This window comes from Diabrotica undecimpunctata, chromosome 10, assembly GCF_040954645.1.
Source record: "Diabrotica undecimpunctata isolate CICGRU chromosome 10, icDiaUnde3, whole genome shotgun sequence".
Taxonomy (NCBI): Eukaryota; Metazoa; Arthropoda; class Insecta; order Coleoptera; family Chrysomelidae; genus Diabrotica; species Diabrotica undecimpunctata.
Genome location: NC_092812.1, coordinates 76,130,854 through 76,150,596, shown reverse-complemented (window position 1 = coordinate 76,150,596; position 19,743 = coordinate 76,130,854). Strand labels below are relative to the sequence as shown.

The 19,743-nt window shown below is 31.7% G+C and overlaps 1 protein-coding gene across 7 annotated transcripts in view; it reads left to right on the top strand.

Moving 5' to 3' along the window:
- The window catches only part of Cadps (calcium-dependent secretion activator 1), a 204,531-nt gene that overhangs the window by 48,640 nt on the left and 136,148 nt on the right, over positions 1 to 19,743 (top strand). For all 7 annotated transcript variants that reach the window (XM_072546787.1, XM_072546786.1, XM_072546789.1 and 4 more), the window contains exon 5: positions 9,537 to 9,616. In XM_072546787.1, the coding sequence (XP_072402888.1) occupies positions 9,537 to 9,616 (80 nt within the window). The remainder of the gene's footprint in view (positions 1 to 9,536; positions 9,617 to 19,743) is intronic.

Here is a 19,743-nt window from a genome sequence, read left to right as displayed (position 1 = left end):
AAACAAAAATCCAAAGCAAGAATTCTATTCTTCGGCATTTCTGGAGCCCAGGCTGTTTCAGGCTCCCATATCTGCAGTAATCAGCAGGAGATCCAAGTCTGAGTCCTCCCTGCCGTTCTGAACGTCTAATTATTTAGTAGCCTTGTGGCCTCACAGAAAGCCCCGTCTTTTTAAGGATAACTCCCTTATTTGGCGCGGTTGCATAGAGATCGAACCCAGGATCTGCCACCTCTGGTAGGCTAGTGTCGGGCACTTCCAGAGGACATTTGAGGAGGTTTCCTCCTCTTCATAACAAATATGGCACCGTGAGCTATCCACCAATCCAAGCAGAAGAAGGTGCCGCCTGAGTCTACAGTGGAAGCCGGTTAGCATATTGACCACCAGAGAGCACCTTCTACGGTCTAGAAGAAGAAGTTGGGCTGTAAGACTTTTGAATGGCCCCACTATGTGGAGTCTAGCCTGTCTCATACCTATACAACTGGCCCAGGAATCCTGGAACCTCCGAAAAAGAAGCTCTCTGAGACTACCCCGACCAGTACTGAAGGGCACTCCATTCACAGGTTAGGGTTCCACTGACAGAGTGGGATCAAACCGTTCGTTCCCTTCCACGCCTGTGTGTTCCAGTACCTATACCAAGTTACCTCTGTTAATTCTAGCAACATCAGCAAGTGCTCTCTTGCACTCAAGAACCAGCTTAAAGCTGACTTTGGGCGCTTTCAAAGCTCTTAGCGCTGCTTGACTGTCAGAGCAGATAGAGATGGTCCTACCTGAGCAAGCCCTATCTATTATCTCCTGAGGATATACCAGGATTGCAAAGATCTCGGCCTGAAAAACTGATGCATGATGCCGAGAGCCTGGTCAGATTCAAATGCGATTATGCTCTCATATACTCCGGCACCTGCCCGCCCGTCTATTCTGGACCCATCCCTGAACCAGGTGAGCCCGTTTCGACAGATCAGTGCAGGCTCTCGTTCCATCCACACATCTCGGTCAAAAAAATTGAACCGAGTAGAAGTGGAGGATAGTGTATTATATTATTCCCGTAATAGCACAAAAGTCTTGCATCACAAAAATTGTGTAGGTATATCTGTAACATCAGGACTGAGTAAATATATGACCTACTTCGTACCAGTCTCGGATAGAATAATATTACTCCATATAAATACTCAACCATTCAAAAACAATATACTTCAAATCTATGCCCCGACTACAAATAGGAAATACCACGATAAAGTCGAAAAGCTCTATGATCAAATATAAGACATCTTACAGAAGCTTATACGAAAAATTTTATATACAACAGACGACTTAACTGCAAAAATTGGGGAAGGTCGACGAGGTCAAACTGTAGGTCCTTATGATCTTGTACAACATACCGATAGAGCACAGATATTGTATGAATTTTGTAAAGATAACGACGCGCTTTAAAAAATGCCAAAATTAGGAAAGTTTGTGGTCTAGATGATACACCAACTAAAGTTGCTGAAGCTAATAGATGTAGATAACATAAAAATAATACTAAAATTTTTCAATGCAATATATAACACAGGAGGGATTCCCGCAGACTGGCTCAAGTCCATCTTTGTTACAATATCTAAAAACACAATGCTAGTAAATGCTCTAAATATCAATTAATGAGCCTAATGAACTACAGTCTTGAGATTTTTTTAAGAATACTCCACCACAGAATTAGACTCAAATGCGAAGATCTCGAAGATACCCAATTTGGTTTTAGAAATTCTATCAGAGCTAGGGAGGCACTTTTTGCGCTAAATAACCTATTACAAAAATGCCGTGATTAAAAAAAATATGTATTTGCATGCTTTGTGGATTTTGAAAAGGCATTCGATAAAGTACAGCATGTAAAATTAATCCAGATACTAAAAAAATTAGGAAGAGATGATAAAGATATTCGTGTCATTAAAAATCTGAAACACCAACGAAATCTCCATACAACGAGAAGTCAGACAAGGTTTCATGTTGTCCCCAACATTGTTCAATGTTTACTCGGACCAGTTATTTAAAAAGGTACTTGAGAGACAGCCATATGGACTAAGAATCGGGGGGGGGGGACTACTTAATGTAATCAGATAGGCGGACGAAACAGTAATTCTGTCAGAAAATATTGAAGGTCTCTAAATTCTGCTTGATTGTATTCAGGTAGTAAGAGAGGAAATATGCATTAAAATAAATAGATCCAGATATAGAAATAAAACGCAGAATAGCAATGACTAAAACTACTTTTATGAAAATAAAGACATTTCTTTGCAATAATCGTCTCAGTTTTGAACTAAGACAAAGAATGGTTCAGTGCTATATTTGGTATGTGCTTTTGTATAGAGCAGACGTGTGGGCATTAAAAGTATCAAGCATGAACAGAATTGAAGCATTGGTAATGTGGATTCTTAGATGGATGCTGAAGATACCTTGGACAGCAAGAAAAACTAATGAAGAAGTACTAAACGAGGGCCAACAAAGACAGAATCGTTAAGTACTGTTAAACACCGGAAAATGTCTTATCTGAGACATATAGTGAGGGGAAATCCATATAGACTCTAGACTTACTCTAAAGTAAAAGTATAACGTTATAATTTTACTGCCTAAATTTGATTGTTGAGAATTTATATAGAATGACATCTCTTCTACTTGTACAACAAATTATCAAAATTGGACCATAAATGAAATAGTTATTTAGGAACAAAATTTATTAATATTTTAATGCGGTTTTTTATGCACTGTTTTATATTTATCAAATGTGTGACATTTAAAATTCAACCTGTAACATACTGACAAAAATTATTTATTATAATATTAGGAATTTTAAAAATGTTTCATATGTTTATTCTGTTTCTCGCTTTAATAGCATTGATTACTATGTCTCCAAAAAGAAGACGAGTCAATTTAAATCAATTAAGTGAATTTGAACGAAGTAGGATTACAGAGCTGAGGAAGCTGGAATTTCCCTTCGGGAAATTGGCAATAGGGTTGGTAGAAATAAAACCACGATATTTCGAGCTTGGAGTAATTGGGTTCGGTCTCGGAGAACAGACATCAACGTAGTAGATGGTGATGTCCGAAGAACTACAGACCGTGAAGAACTCAGATCACATCATTCGGCACCAAAAATACATACACACCTCTGAGCTACCTAACCTGCGGCACATAGCGTAATAAATTAAAATGAACGGTAATAGACTGGATTGAAATTGAAAAAAATAAAAGTGTACTAGAGATTAAGAAAAGCATCGTCCCTTAATAACATTTTTAAGTCGAAAAGTGTACAAGGTGTCGCAAATTGGTATGATTTGTAGGGTTTAACGAAAACTAGAGAAGAAAGAAAAAGAGTAGTTAAGATATCATGACTTATTTTTTCGTTAAAGTAACGATTGCTCAATTAAATCATTAATAGCTTCCCACATTAGAGCGAGATACAGGGCAATTATTGAAAAATGTCGAACACGGGAGGTAATATATCTTCTTTGTTAAGAAAAATTTTAAAAACTTTGTTGGAACTTTTAATAGATATATTACGGTAGGGTTCAGTGGCGTAGAAGAATTTCTTTAGGGTGTCTCACTAAGGGCATATAATACCAACTTATGTTTTTTATATGGGATACCCTATATATTTTGACATTTTTGGTTTACATTTTTAATTCTCTTTCACCTGATATGATATGTTATATATCTATTTTTAGTTGTTGAAGCTACTCTGCAAATTGTCTCTTTGACAGCACGTTAAAGACACTTCAAAGTTAAAAAAGACACGAAAAAAAAAACACTCTGCAACACATTCTATAATAACATTGTATGTGCGAATAATAATCCTTCAGTTTTATTTACCAAAAATAAAATTAATCAACTTAAAAAAGGAATAACAAATTTACGAACAACAAAGAACTACTTAACAACTAGAATTAATTTTACAAAAATATTAACATTGTAAAAAACATACAAAAACAATAATAAACAACGTAACAACTAGAATTAATTTTACAAAAATATAAAAATGATAATAAATGTTATAATAATAATTGGTACCTTTTTCCTACAGATCTTACACAATTGAGTATATGCATTGGCTTTATTTCTCTCTTTCCAAATGTTTAATAAATGCTTTGTAAAGTGCTCCACCTTATTGAAACCAAAATGTATTCCTCTCAGCCAAATACTTCTCAACACAAATGTTATTTAAATTCTTTTCTAAGATACCTATATATCCGGCAGCAGTTAGTTTATCATCAAATACATGATAAACTAATTTATTATGCTTGATAAGGCAACTAACGTAAAAACCAAATCTCGCTTACCTCCTGATTCCCTGAACTAAGTGTGAGTCATTCCAATATAGTTTATTGTGTCAGTTAAATATTCCTGTACTGGATATGCGAGCTTCATCGCTAAATATTACCTTTGAATAAAAATTTAGATTTTCAATACATTTTCCTATTTACCATTATGCAAATTGTATCCTTCTCAAATAGTCGTTTAGGTATAATTTTTGTCAGATGTACTAGATGTACAGATGTACGATAAGGCCTAAATTTATGTTTCCTTAAAATTCACCCAGCACTTATCTTTGGAATTCCTATTGCCTTCTCAACCTGGCGTAAAGTGAAGTTTTTAAAATCCTTTCCTCTGGTTGTAGGCTATTGATTATGTACTTGAAAGGAACTACAACATTAAAGGATTTAATTGATTTATATGGTAAATGGACTCTCAATATGAAAAAACCGCCTAGTGCTACCATTTAAAAGGGTGCGTTTTTGAGAAAGGGGTGAATTTTTTCCTAAACACGAAAGTTTTTATTTTTGACAAAAATATATTGAAAAAACGAAGCAAAACAAAAACAGGTACAAACATGATTTTTAATTTGTGCCCCATAACTTTTTCCACGAGGGTATAGGTATCGGTATTGCTTTACAGAAAAAAACTTATAGCCTTTCTTTTTAAAACGATGTTTTGTAAACGTCTTTCGGATTTAGAGTGTCTGAGATACGATTTTTCAAAGTTTGCCACTCACACAATTTTTGCACCATTTTTCTATGCATTTTTTTCTACACCAACTCTTTTCTACGCAGTTTTACGTATATGTAATGGTACATTAAATTGAAAGAAAACATAATTACCTTTAAAATGGTCTACTGTAGAAATCTCTAGGACTAATTTACAGCTCTTAAAAGTTTTCTACTTTTAACGATTTTTGCTATTTACGGCAAAATGTAAAAATTGCGTACTAAAGAGGCACTCTTCATCTTTAAAAGCCATTTTAATTTTCATCGATAGGACACATTACTCAAAAGTTATCGAATTTTACCGTCAAATTGATACAAATTTTATTTAAAAAAATTTAATTCGCCGGTCGTTTCAAGCGTTCTTTCTGAGAGAACGGTTCATTTTACAGAAAAAATAACTAATTAACATTTTTGTTTAACATTATCTCAGCTACATTTCTTGTTTGAAATATTTTTTTACAGCGTACAGATTCTTAGTAAATCGATATTTTCCGTTTACCCCCTTCCTACGAGGGTTGGTTTTAGAGGAAAGCCCAGAGGTAGGAGTGGCAAATTTGTTTGCATCTCTTATTGGGGGCTTAAAATTGACATCCCTTTCAATCTTAGCACTACGCAATTCCTTCATATTTGGGGGTCCATTGGCCATATTAAACAATAAAACCCCTTTAACGTTGTAATTCCTTTTAGCCCTATTTTTTTTAACATAATGTAATGTAAAGTAATTTAATGTTTATTTACGAGCTATTTTTTTATAAACAACTTAAATTTAGCTTAAACCATTAAAATATATTGTGATTACATAAAAAGGTATTTTATATCTTATTCTTAATAGTACTTAGTGATCAATGAAAAAAATCATTACTATTAAATTTATTTGCATTTCTACACATTATCTGTAAGGGTTTATTTACTGTATAAGTTCGATTATGAAATTCTAAATAAAATAAGTCTTAGGATCTGGTTTCTCTACAGGGAGTACGGAAGTAAACCTTTTCCAAAAGAGCATTAGCATCAATGCCTCCCTCGTATTAATTTATATATTATTATTATAATATATATAATATAATATAATATATTATTATAATATATATAATATATATAATATTTATATATTTATTATTAATTTTTATTGCTACATCTAGCAATATTAGCCTTTCTTTAAGAGTAGGCAATTTAAGTAAAGATTGCAAAACAATGTATTCAATTTCATTTACAGGTATTCTCAACCTAAAGGTAATAACTCTTAAGAACTTTTTCTGTACTCTTTCTAATAGATCTTTGTAGCATTTATAATGAGGAATGAGAAGACCAAATATTGCTACCATATTCCAAAACCGATCTAATAAGGGAACAGTAAATATTTTTAAGACAATAAATATTATCAAATTCAGAGAGGCTACGTTTCATGAAACCCAAAAGTTTCATGGATCTATTAGAAACGTAACAAAAGTGGTCCCTGAAGCATACTCTAGGGTCAAAAATTACCCCAATATCATTAAATGTTATGATTACCTCTAAAATATTCGGTCCAATATGGTATTCAAATGAAATCGGATGTTTGTTTCTAAAATATCGCATTACGTTACATTTGTTTATGTTCAAATTCAAAGCATTTAAGTTACACCAATCCAATAAACTACTTAAGTCATTCTGTAGTAAACTACAGTCATTGGAATTTATTATGACTCTATAAATTTTTAGATCATCAGCATAAAGAAGAATATTACTATGATAAAAACAATTTTTTATATCATCTACAAAGCAATTAAAAAGCAGAGGAGATAAATGTCCACCCTGTGGAACACCAGAAGTTACATTGATAGTAGATGACAAAAATTGGTTAATTTTTACAACTTGAGTTCAAGCATAATCAATCAATAGCCTATTGCCTCTTTTCTGGATATCGTTGGAAACATAATTCAAATGCACCAATAATATTCTTTTGGCATTCAATACATGTCAAATGCACATGGTATTTTTTATATTTTTTAAAATTCATGTTTTTGTTGACAACACTTTACATCGAAACAAACAAACAAACGTACAAAAAAAGTTCAAACCCTGTATAATATTGCTCTGATATCATTTTATTGTAAAATTACCACAAAAAAAGTTATAAGGCACAAAAGAAAATTTATTCCAAAATTTTTAGTTATTTTTGTTTATAACTTATTTATTTTTTATTTTATGATAAAAAGTAATAGAAATAAAGTTGTAGACAATTTAATTTTTTACAAATAATATTGAATACAATTTTCTGTAGGGTTGCTAGTTTATGAGATACAGTGCGAAAACGCTATGTACCCTTTTTTTCCAAGATACGGCTGCGGCAATAAGATGGTGACCCCAAAAACTGCTTATACTTACTTTCCCAACACGTCAAAAGAATACAATTGCGTCCAGATGTAATCATATCAATAGACTATATCAGCTGTGCAAAATCTATCAGTTAAAAATGTACGGCATTGTTTTTTTTCATTTGTCTTCTTTTAAATAACCAATAACAGCCACAGTATTTAAAATATAATATAACATACACCACAGGGTACTTTAAAAATATGTTCTCTTTCCAAATGTTTTTTGTTTTTTTTTTAATTCATAATTTGTACCATTTATTATAACCGGCTATGAATTAGTTTGATTTGGGGGAGGCCTATGTCCAAAGTTGGATTACTGAAGGCTGATGAAGAAGAAGAATGAATTAGTTTCACATTGTTTAATTATATTTTGTTAAAAAAGTGACTACCGTACAAGAAATAATAATCTTACCGAAAAAACAACAATTGTAACCCCAAATAGATAGATAACTGTTTATAAACATTTGCAAGAACCACAATTTTTAGACGGCATAGTTGCCAAAAATTCTTTTACGCATCAAGTAATCATTTGGAATTTATGCTGTACATTTTTCAATGAACTCCAGGAATGGGGGTTAAAATCAAGGGTTGCGCCCTAGATTTATCACCCCTGTACCATCCGATATGTACGAACCTGAAAAAAAAATAATCTAAATAACAATCCGAAAATATGTGTATGAATGCCGTACTGTATCAAATTACCGATAATGGAGTAAAAATTTTCCGAAAATCAAAGATTGTTCCTGCTACTGGAACCAATATTTTGGGCTTGTAGTCTATTAATTATTTACACTAATTTCAAGTTAGGTAGATACTTAGTTTTTGTTAAATAAAACCATTAAGGGATTAATATCCTATAATAAAATGTTTTATTTTATATAAAATAATTATTTTATATATATAAAATATTCTATTAATTATTTACACTACTTTCAACTTGGTAGATACTTAGTTTTTGTTAAATAAAACCATTAAGGGATTAATATTCTATAATAAAATGTTTTATTTTATATAAAATAATTATTTTATATAGTATTATTTTATATATATATCATAAAATTTTATTATAACTGTCAAGGTATTAGCAAACAATGGTATTAGTATCTTCATAATAAAATGCTAATGCATTACCGTTGTTGCGAGTGTTTTATTTTTAATGTGCCTTTAACTATAAACATTGTTTTTGCAGAGTAGCTTCAACAACGGATAATAAATAAAATATATTACAGGTCATATCAGGTGAAGAAGAATTAAAAATGTAAACGAAAAATGTCAACATATATAAAAAAAAAACATAAGCTGGCATTATATTTTCTTAGTGAGACTCCTAAAAAATTCTTGTATGCCACGGAACTCTCACGAATCTCATCTAGTTTTCGGTATACCCTGCAAAGGTACTAATTTGAAACACCTTGTACGGTTAATTATTACTATGTAGATATATATATATATATATATATATATATATATATATATATATATATATATATATATATATATAACAATTTATTGTAGTGGTGTATCGGGTATGCAGTCTGTTATTTGAAAACAAAACTCTTTTATTCTTTTATTTCTCTATATTTCGCTGATTTTTTGTCAGCTTCATCAGGAGACAACTAAAATATGGTTAAAATTTGTATAAAGAAAAGTTGAGAATAAACAATGAATTACTTACAGATTTAGAGTTTAAAATATTTAAAAATGTTCTTGTATATAATATGTTCAAAACAGTACTACAATACAAAATACAAAACAATATTGGTTAAAAGCACCTAGGTCACTAGTAATTAAATATAAAAAGCGTAAAAAAAATAAAAATATAAAAAGAGAAATAAAAGAAAAAAGAGTTTTTTTTTCAAATAACAGACCGCATACCCGATACACCACTACAATAAATTGTTATTTACGTTTCGGTCGATAATCCTACCAGTTTTGCTATATATATATATATATATATATGTTAGATGTACATAAATACATATATACAAACCACAATTAATTATGGAGAACATAAGGGAAGATATTTATATCGAAAATTAAATGTAATATTAAAAACTAAACCTTTTCCTAGTAGCTAAAACACTACAATTTGTCAACTGTACCTATTCTGGAATCATTTAATAAAATTATGTTTGGTATTATTGGTAGTTTGTAATTTATATTTTAGATCATTGCCTGAAATGGAAGGTTTAAGTAAAGAAACGGTTTTTACCTCATGGATGGCTAAATTTGACTGCATATTAAAAGGTAAGTAGACTTGTTTTTTATAAAAAATACTCTATGCGAATAAACCAATAATTTTTAAATGATGACAAGATTAAATAAAATTCCATTGGGGCACCAATCTTCTAGAATGAACAATTTTCATTTACTTTACTGATACTGTACTGTACTGTACTGTACTGTACTGATTCATGTACTGATATCTTTAAGTTTCTGCTATTGAGCGTGATGATGGGCTACAAACTGTAGACGGCCGAAACCAGTAGTATAATAAATAAGTAATTTGGTTTGTGAGTGGCTTTCTCAACTTTGCTCAAATATATCTTATTTCCATCTGTCGGTCTATAGTGCGTAACCTCGATAATTCTCTGTAGTCCAGTCCTTAAAGCTTTTACGAAACTAAGAAAAACGGATACTTTTGGTCGGTTGACCCCTCTCGATTTGGCTTAAATTTTACAGGTGTATTCTATTCTATAAAATATGATGATTTATCCAATTTCAAACTTTCAGTTGTAAAATAGCGGTCTATATGGATACTTCAATTTTTTCCAAGTTAAGAATTTTTCTTGTATTTTATCACTTCTTCTTGCGGGCTCCAGATGCTCAAAAAAATATCAAAAAATGGATTTTCGCTGTAAAATTTTTCCGCTGAACACGATCCCGGTGCTAAATATAGCGTAACTATTAATAGGCGAGTGGTTTACCCCAACAAGATGCTTAGAAACGGAATATACCGACTAATTTTTGACGCGGCAACGTCTTAAATTAGGTTGTGGCTCGGAGTCACTCATGAAAAAGTGTCACGCCCGCTCACGTCTGTTACGATGAGTCACCGAACGAGAGAGAGGCCCGCCGGACCGGCGAATGCCTTGCATTTCTCTCCCACTCAAACATGATCGGTCCGCTGCGCGCGCAGCACTAGAGAATTAGGCGCGTTGAATCGGTGCGTGCTTGTGTCTCTGTCTTTCTCGAGCGTTCTTGGCGTTCAAGACACATTACAGCAGAAACACTTCCTTTCATTTCATATTTCTCCTATCATCGTCCTATCCTCAACAAAATCACTCAAATAGAAATTAGTTAAGTTTAAGTTTACATGTACAATGTTTTAGTAAACAAAATATATTTCTATAGTTAAAATTTGTGCAATTCTTATTTTCATTCAATTTCTTGTTCCTATTGTGCAATTTAATAATATTCATATCAATAAATATTCTACCGAGAAAAAGACGTTGTCACGTAAAATCTTCGCCCGTAAAACCGACTTTACAGGCAACCGATTTTTTTCTACCTAACTTTTTCTATTCGATTCTATTTTTTCTATACCAAATGTATTTTTTTTTATTTTTTCAAGTGGGTCGGAAATTATTAACAAATAATTTATAACAATAAAATAATTTCCCGAATCGGTTCCAGTAAAATTTTCTAGACGTATCTTATCGAAATAATTACTTTTTTTCTCTCGGTAATTTTTCTAAAAATGCTTCCTTTTCGAGTTATTTGCAATTTTTTGTTGAAAAAATGCATCAATTAGTGATTTTTTGGATATTTTTTCCAAAAAACGAAATGAAATAAATTACAATTCTACAAAAAGCTTTATAATCTTTAAACCTTCACGTGTAAGTAAGAATATTTTGACAAGGATTTGTCAAATCCTCTACAAATTACAGGGCCGCATTTAGGTCAATTGACGCCCTAGACAATTCTCTAGTAGCTGCCCTTCAAATATGTACCATTTTTGCGAAAAAAAAAATTGCAATTAGAATTTTTTATTTAATTAAGAATACATTAAAAATGAATTTAAACTACGATGTTTTTATACATATTACAGAAAAAATGGTCATTCGAATTCGATCTCATTAGAGATTTCTTCCTTGATTTTTCTTTGGCAAAATCATCTATAATGTCGTCATAATTTATCGCCTTTGTTACGTCACTTTCTATGGACAAAATCGACAAATTGTTAAGACGTTCTTGCGTCATAATCGGAAATTATTTTTAATTCTTGACATTTTCGAAAATGACCTTTCAGCGGACACTTTGGCAACTGTGATACACAAATAAATGCGCAAAGCAATATCCAAATTAGGGAAAATATCTTTCAATCCACTGTTTTTTAAATATTTAGATACGTCAATTGGTGATTTTATTGTGGTGTCTAAATGACCCTTTAAGTGAATGCATTCTTGTATGAATGATGCATCTAGGTCGTCTTTATAAATTTGTATCATAATATAGAATTAGTGGATTTTCATCTCATCACTAGCTGAAAAGTTTAGTTCATCATCGGCCGCCTCGTCAAATTGAATTTTTCTTTTACTCTTTCTTATTTCTTTATATGTTTTATTTGGGCACAATTTTTTGGCTTCCTCTTCATAAATGGCAAAATTATTTCTGATTGAGCTGAAAGTATTTAAAAGAGCTTCATATTCTTTAACGACAGAACCCAGATCCATTGCAGGACTCTGGACATACTAGGTTCACTCTTTCTAAAATATGTTGCCAAATGACAGCTAATAAAGCAATTTCAAAAGTATCCATTTTTTCAAATATAGAAAGTGCTTGATGTTTCACAGCTACAGTTTGGCAACTAAAACAGATTTCACAACAGGTTTTTTGTTGTCAGTCAAAATTTTCCATCTATTTGTGAAAGCCGAGAAAAAATTATATAGTTCTTGTGAAAAAATGAAAAAAGAAGTGGCTTCAGACAGGATTCTGCCCCTAGAGATCCTACTAAATTGAGAGAATGACCAGAGCAAGGTACGTACTCAGCAAGTTTATTGTGATTTTTTTCTGGTCTACAGCCCTGAATATTTGTCAGACATATTGGATGCGTTATCATATGACTGGCCGCGACAATTACTTAAATCAATAGAACATTCCTCTAAAGTCGAAATCACTGTCGATTCCAAAGCAGTAGATTTGTGACCTTCAGATAGAATATATTTAATAAATCTTTCAGTCGGCATACCGTCACCAAAAACATAGCGAATTAACAATGCTACCTAATCAAGATGAGACACGTCTGGTGTCGAATCAACCTTTATAGAATAGTATTTTTCTTGCTTTAATTCGCCAACAACTGTTCTTCTTACTTTTCTTACCATCAAAATGATTAGTTCCTCGAATATAGTGTTTGCCAGATAATTGCAGATACCTTGACCGATACCAATATTTCCAAATTTAGTAAGGTGCTCGCGTAAAAAAGGATCAAATTCTGCTATAAGTTCTAAACAACCTAAAAAATGGCTGTTTTGAACCGATCCTATAACTGAATTATCTCCTCTAATGGCAAGTCCCCTTGTGATCAGAGTAAATATTGTTGCAATAACACGTTGCAAAACGTTACGCCAGTATTGTACTTCGCTTCTCAACATACGTATTATGGAACAGTCTATTCTGTCTTTTAATTTACCTCGATTGAATAAACTCAGGACATTTACCACGTGGTTCTTTAATTCTTTATGTTGTTTTAATTTGACGCCAGCATTCTTCCAGTCATTAAGTCCAACCAGTCATACTGACTTTTTGGCATCAAAATAAACTTATATAAAAACTCAAAAATAAAATATATATTATATTTACAATGGTACTTCCAAGTTTCAGTATAAATCAAACCAAATCAAGTCTTTAGTTTCTGCCTAATGTGCAAAATACATAATTTACGACTTCCATTCTTTTTAAATGAATAGTGTTAAGAGAATGCAATTTGTTTTCTAGAACTAAATGCCCACTTCTGTTTCATTGATGAATGTACTTAAATGTTATTCGATTTTAATTTCTATATAAAAATATTTTTTTGTGCAGTATTTTTGCCGCCCTCCTTTTTATTCTTTTGCCTAATGGATAAAGCGGGCCTGGGTTTCTATCTTGCTATAATCATAGTTTTAAAATCCGTAAACTAATTTTCGAAACCAAATTCAGAATTTCGCTTTAATCTGTGCCTTCTAAGAATTGCAAGGCAAAACAGACGTTGATAAAGATGTTATTAGAGACATGGGGAATCTAAAACTAAGCCAAATTCTTAGCGAATTGGTTTCTAGTACTCGTACAGAGCACTAAAGAGTACTGAAATGAAATCTTAACTGTCTTTTCCTTTTTATTCCGATATACTCTGTACGAGTACTAGAAACCAATTCGCTAAGAATTTTGCTTAGTTGAGGAGATATGTTGTGGAATGCAATTTTTAGATTCCCCATGTCTCTAATAACATCTTTATCAACGTCTGTTTTGCCTTGCAATTCTTAGAAGGCACAGATTAAAGCGAAATTCTGAATTTGGTTTCGAAAATTAGTTTACGGATTTTATTATCAGATGTCGCTATTTGCGTCTATACGAAGCCATGTTAGAGTTGCTTCCTAAGACAGAAAAGATTTATTTTCACGTTCAGAGCGACTGCGAAAGCCGTTCTGATGAGGCCTATTAGGCCGAAATACGTATAAGCGGATGCGCAGGCGCCCTGTACGTGAAATCAAATCTTAACTATCTTTTCCTTGTCATAGTTTTAAATTTAAACAACGATTTCTAAGCGCGGCGCACCTGTACCACCGCAACCGTACACGCTTATTATCGTATACAGTGCTCGAAATGCATATTCGAATTATTTGGTTCCATGTTTTGAGCAAGATAGAATCAATTTGTCTTTGTCAAAATATGCTTACGTGTACTTGAAAGTTTAAAGATAATGAAGTTTTTGTAGAATTGTAATTTATTTTCTACTTTAAAAAAAAAATTCCAGAAATCACTAATTAAAGCTTATTTTTAACAAAAAATTTCAAATAACTCGAAAAGGAAACATTTTTCAAAAAATTACCAAGATAGAAAAATATCTATTTCGATGAGATACGCCTAAAAAGCTTTACTCAAAGCGATTAAGGAAATTGTTTTTTTTTTTTGCTAAAGTTATTTGTTAACAACAATTTCCGGCCCACTTGGAGAAATTAAAAAAAAAATACATTTTAACTTGAAAAAAATATAGAATGCTCTGTTCATAGAGGTAAACTGCCGGTTTATAAGGAAAATTCGCAAATCTCGAAAAACCTTCCTTTTCCTTTTCTTAAAAAATCATATCTCAAAAAGATATATATTTTTTTCTTTCAAAATTAACGAAAAATTGTTAAAAAGTATATACCTACATTAAGGTAAAAATAAGCACAGCTATTATATCAGAGGATGAAATGTTATTACAATGTTATTACATTCACTTGAATGGCCAAATTTCCAATTTTTCCGTAATTTTACGTATTTTTTGATAGTTTTATGCAATTCCTCATTATTTTCTCAACCGTAATGCCATTCTGAACAAATATTTGGAATCCCCACAAAATTTTATTGAAACTAGTGTATTTTAATATGGCTTTCTAGCAATTTCAAGGCCTTTTCACCACAAATTTTTTTCGCACTGTTTGTTGTTAACAAACATGGTAGATTAGGTTAGTAGTATAAATAACAATAATTTACCTGTGAACACATAATTAATATAAAATATATCAGAAGATATAGATTATTATCGGAATTAGACAATAAAGTGCCTCAATTAGCAAATGTGATACACGCTATAAACCATTTAAAGATTTTCCATTTCCCATTTCCTCACCCTGCCTTTCCAGCCGAAATATACGGCGTTGTTCGTATATTTTTACTTTTCATTTTTTGTAATGCACCTGACAACACTGTACTGGCAACGCCGCCAAAGGTCAAGTGTATGACAGTTGCCCTTAACAGGCTCTCAGTCAATTATTACCGATGTAAGTGTAAAGAACAATAAAGTTTAAAGTATCAATCGAGTCCATTTCTTCTCAGATATTATAATCTGAAACAAGATTTACCAGCACACACAAGTTCAAACAGGCGTTGCAAAAAATTTATCTTCATATCGATTCGAAGCTTTGTGTATGAATGCCGTACTGTGACAATTGTCGAAAATGGGGAAAAAGTTTTCCGAAAATAAAAATTTTTCCTGTTACCAATATTTTTGTACAGCATTATTACATCGCAGGTTATTATTTTTGTACTAATACCTACCAAAGTAAAACATGCTGTACAAATATGTTTAGCCAAAAAGCTCCCCCCCCCCTTCAGTGGTAATAACTGTGACTCGCCTGCGCCGATAAGAATTGACAACACAGTTTCTAAAGTTGTTATTGCATATTGTAGTATTGTTTTGTATATGATTCCTGTTGGGTCAAATGATCCATTAAAAATCTTCCATGGGCTTGTCGTCTATCCATAATAACACCGCTTCGTTGTTCATTTTCGTACTGGTATCATAATAATAATGGATTAAAAAAATTTATTTGCTAATTGAGGCACTTCATTCAATATTTTCGTATTTTTTTTTTTCAATAGCTACACTTTCTTTAGCATTTTTCCTGCTTGTTTACAAACAGTACAAAAAAATGGACGAAAAATTTGTGACGAAAAGGCGTATTAATTACAAAAAAGTTATACTAAAATACAATAGTTTATGTAAAATTTTATGGGGAATCCAAATCAGTGTTCATAACGGCATTTGGGTTGAGAAAATAATGAGAAAATACATATCTTCGGCTTGCTTATAAAACCTTCTAAGTCTGAGTAGCAAAACTTTTCAGGAGAAGCAAAAAACTGCTACTACCGTTATTATGGGACCCTCTCTTATAAAATTTTGTTAAACACCACTAAAATGTAATTTTAGTTAAATTAGTAATCCAGTATATAAACATTTTATTATTTAGGCATTAAAAGAGGACATAGATGCTTTTCATTTATTTATTCGGGAAAAAATAAAACTTACAAGGTACATAAAAGTCGACATTTACTTTAAATATAATTAGTTTGTTGGACAACCGGTGTATTTAAAAAATATATTACACAAAAAATCCAATTTCTCATATGAAATATTTGTGTAATAGATATTAACCATAGATATATTAACTGATAAAAAATAATAGTGAAACTAATAAAGTTACCAAGTTAGTAAATTATCATAAAATGTATGAAAGTCTTTTGGTATCACGAATTTTAATTATTCTTGTGAGTGATTATATTTTTATAATGTTATTTTTAATGAGCCATTCTATAAAGGAGACGGAATAGCACCAATCTTACTTTTATTGTAACATCTGGGAAGTAAAGTCCAGGGCATTTTGTAGTCTACTTTGTATTCAAGACTTAGGTCTCGTTGTACTTTATACATCTGAGGTCATGGACAGTTGGGTCTCCAGATTGATTTCCAGGTCTTATTGAACTATAAAAATTAAAATTGGAAATTTTTTTCCAGAATGTATAATCAAGTTATAGTACTTCATATGGTTTAGGAGTGAGTCTTGCAGGTTTAAAAAGGTCGACGTAGCAGCCTGCAAACACATTTTTAACCCTAAATCCCACACAGAAGTCACACTGGTCTTTTTTGGGCTGGTGTATGCAAAGATTAATCTTTTCGAATTCCTCCATAAATGTTTTAACTGATAGGGATGTTTCATTGCACTTCTTTTCATATTCTCGAAATACTTCCATCTTTGATCTCCTTACGGGTTCTAGGTATATTTTCGTAGTAGATGATCTACAATAATGCTTTGGCAGACTTATTAGAAAGGAACGCAAAATATTCCTAGGAGATTCATCCCTTGTTTCCTGAGATATTTTAGATCGTTTCAGATTTTGTGAAGAGGTATCACCGGGTGTTACGTGAGTATCCTCTGTATTTATATTTGGATCATTTTCTTTAACCCATTCAGATACAGTCCATTGTCCAACGCATAACGTTTCATCACCTGAATTTTTCAGATGAAAATATAGTGGTCGGCCTCTTCTAGAAACTTCGTTGATTTGATGTTTTTTATCTTGGGCTGCACCAACTCAGACTAAAATTTTTACCATGGTTTTTTTCTCTCCCCATGTCTTTTTCCAAAATTCGGAAAATATGTTTGCTCTTTGCTGTTCGGTGAACAACCTATATTTTAACAATGTAGTTTTCTTTGCACTCAGTTTGCAATTACATGACGGTTTCATACTTCTTTCTGGTTTTTCAACATCAAAAACACATTTTTTGTCGTCCATCTTTCTTCTACCGAGATATTTTTCACCGTGTTCCCTTTTTCGTTTATTTTGAGATTGGACCCATTGTGAAATATCAGCTTTTCTGTTTCTTTTTCTCTTTTGAGAAACCATGGGAGAAACAATTATGTTTAAATTATTGTTATCTTCAAAGTTATTTTCTTCTGAGTTGGTAACATTATTCTGGTAGGAGACTGAATCACTTGAAGAATTTTCCACTGAATCGGAATTAGGAGAATAGAGAGACTCTTCTTCATCATCAAGTTCACTATTATTCGTAATGTTATTTTTGTCGAGTGAAAACTCATTGAGAGCCTCAAAATTTTGCACTGCGTTTTCTAAACAAACATGCTGCTCTTCTGAAATAGTAAATTAATTAATATAAAAATCCTATTAACGAAATTGTGCGTTTACCCACCACTATTTTTTTTTGAATAGTAATAGAATTACCATCTGCATTATGTGCGCACTGGACTTTAAGTTGTAGGTAAGTCAATAAACTCTATGGGCAGATCATTAATATTAATGTCATCTTCCCAATTTCGGTGAAACTTCTGGCGCGGCAACTAATTCTAATATCAGCTATGTCCGAGATTTGTAGGAAGCCATCTAAAATAATATAACAACCATAATTTAGTTTCTTTAAATAACACGTTATAAATCATAAAAAATGTATAATTTGATTTCTTGAAGTTTTTTCAATTAATATTTTAACTTTACTTTTAGTCTGAAAACCATGCAAGTCCCTAGCAGTCAATATTTTAACGTTAATTTTAATATGAAAACCGTGTAAGTCCACATCAACAGGTTAATAGTTTCATTTAAAAATTATTGTTGATTAAAATGGGATAAAAACAGTGTACATACCTTCTTAACTATTTAAGTTTAAATTTAACTGGAAAACATTAACTGTTGCTAGCACTTCTAGCCAAAACCAGCAATTTTTAAGACCGATTACTTACTAACCTATAAATGTCAGTACCTTTTCACAGACCACTCACAGACTTAGAAGGTTTTCAGAACTATTTTAGACTGAGAGACATAGAAGTTCCTCGTATTACCACCAGGGACGAGTTCCAGTTGGTCTAGAGTCTAGACTTAGAATCTATTCACAGTTATGTCGGGACGGATTTATTAAATTATTTCCGTAAAAAACACTAAATGACCGAAAATTTGACTTAGAAGGTTTTACAAGTAAGCCGACGATATAACTATTGAAAAGACATAAAATTTCGGAGAAATTGGGAATTCATTCTCTTATATTATGAGCGGTGCTTATTTTTACCTTAAAGTATATACTTTTTAATAAATTTTCCCAAATTTTGAAGGAAAAAAAGACTTTATTGAGATACAATTATTTTAAGCTTTATTAATTAATAGTTAGGCTAATTTTAATACCTGTATCGTGTTCAGAGAAAAATTGTACATCGAAAATAAATGAATTTTGGATATTTTTTGTAACATCTAAGCTCGCTATGTTTGAAAAAGTAATAAAATAAGGGAAACATTTTATATACTTGGAAAAAATTAAATTACACACATAGACCACTATTTTGAACGTATAAAGCTTAAATTTGGTAAATCATCATATTTTATAGTATAGGATATGTCAGTAAAATTTAATCCAAATTGTGACCAACTTTACATAGTGTAGGATTACCCAGTTTCCTTTTATAAGAAATTTTATAATAGTAATATGCGACTGCGACTTTGGTTTATTTACTCTTTCTTAGATGGAGAAAGAAATATAAATAGGAAGGAATATAAATAAATAGGAGTGTTCCATAAGAGAAGATCCTTGATTTAGGCTTTTTGAAGCCTCTTTAGGAAATATGATCTTTAATTAGATTCCATTGGGTGAAATGATTGTCAGATACTGAGGTAGTACGGCAACAGAGATTTCGGCAATAGCGATAGGCGGTTTTCTTTTGATTTAGATCCAGGAAATTTTGTTAAATGGCTTCTTCTAAGAAGGTTTGGTCGTTAATTAAATTCAAAACTTGATAGCTGTGAAAATCAATTTCCCCTGTCCTTTAAGTTATTGAGTTATGCGATACTCGTAAAAAGTATTTTCCAAGATCTTAAAATAATTTTCAGTGAGTTTTGTGCCGACAAAG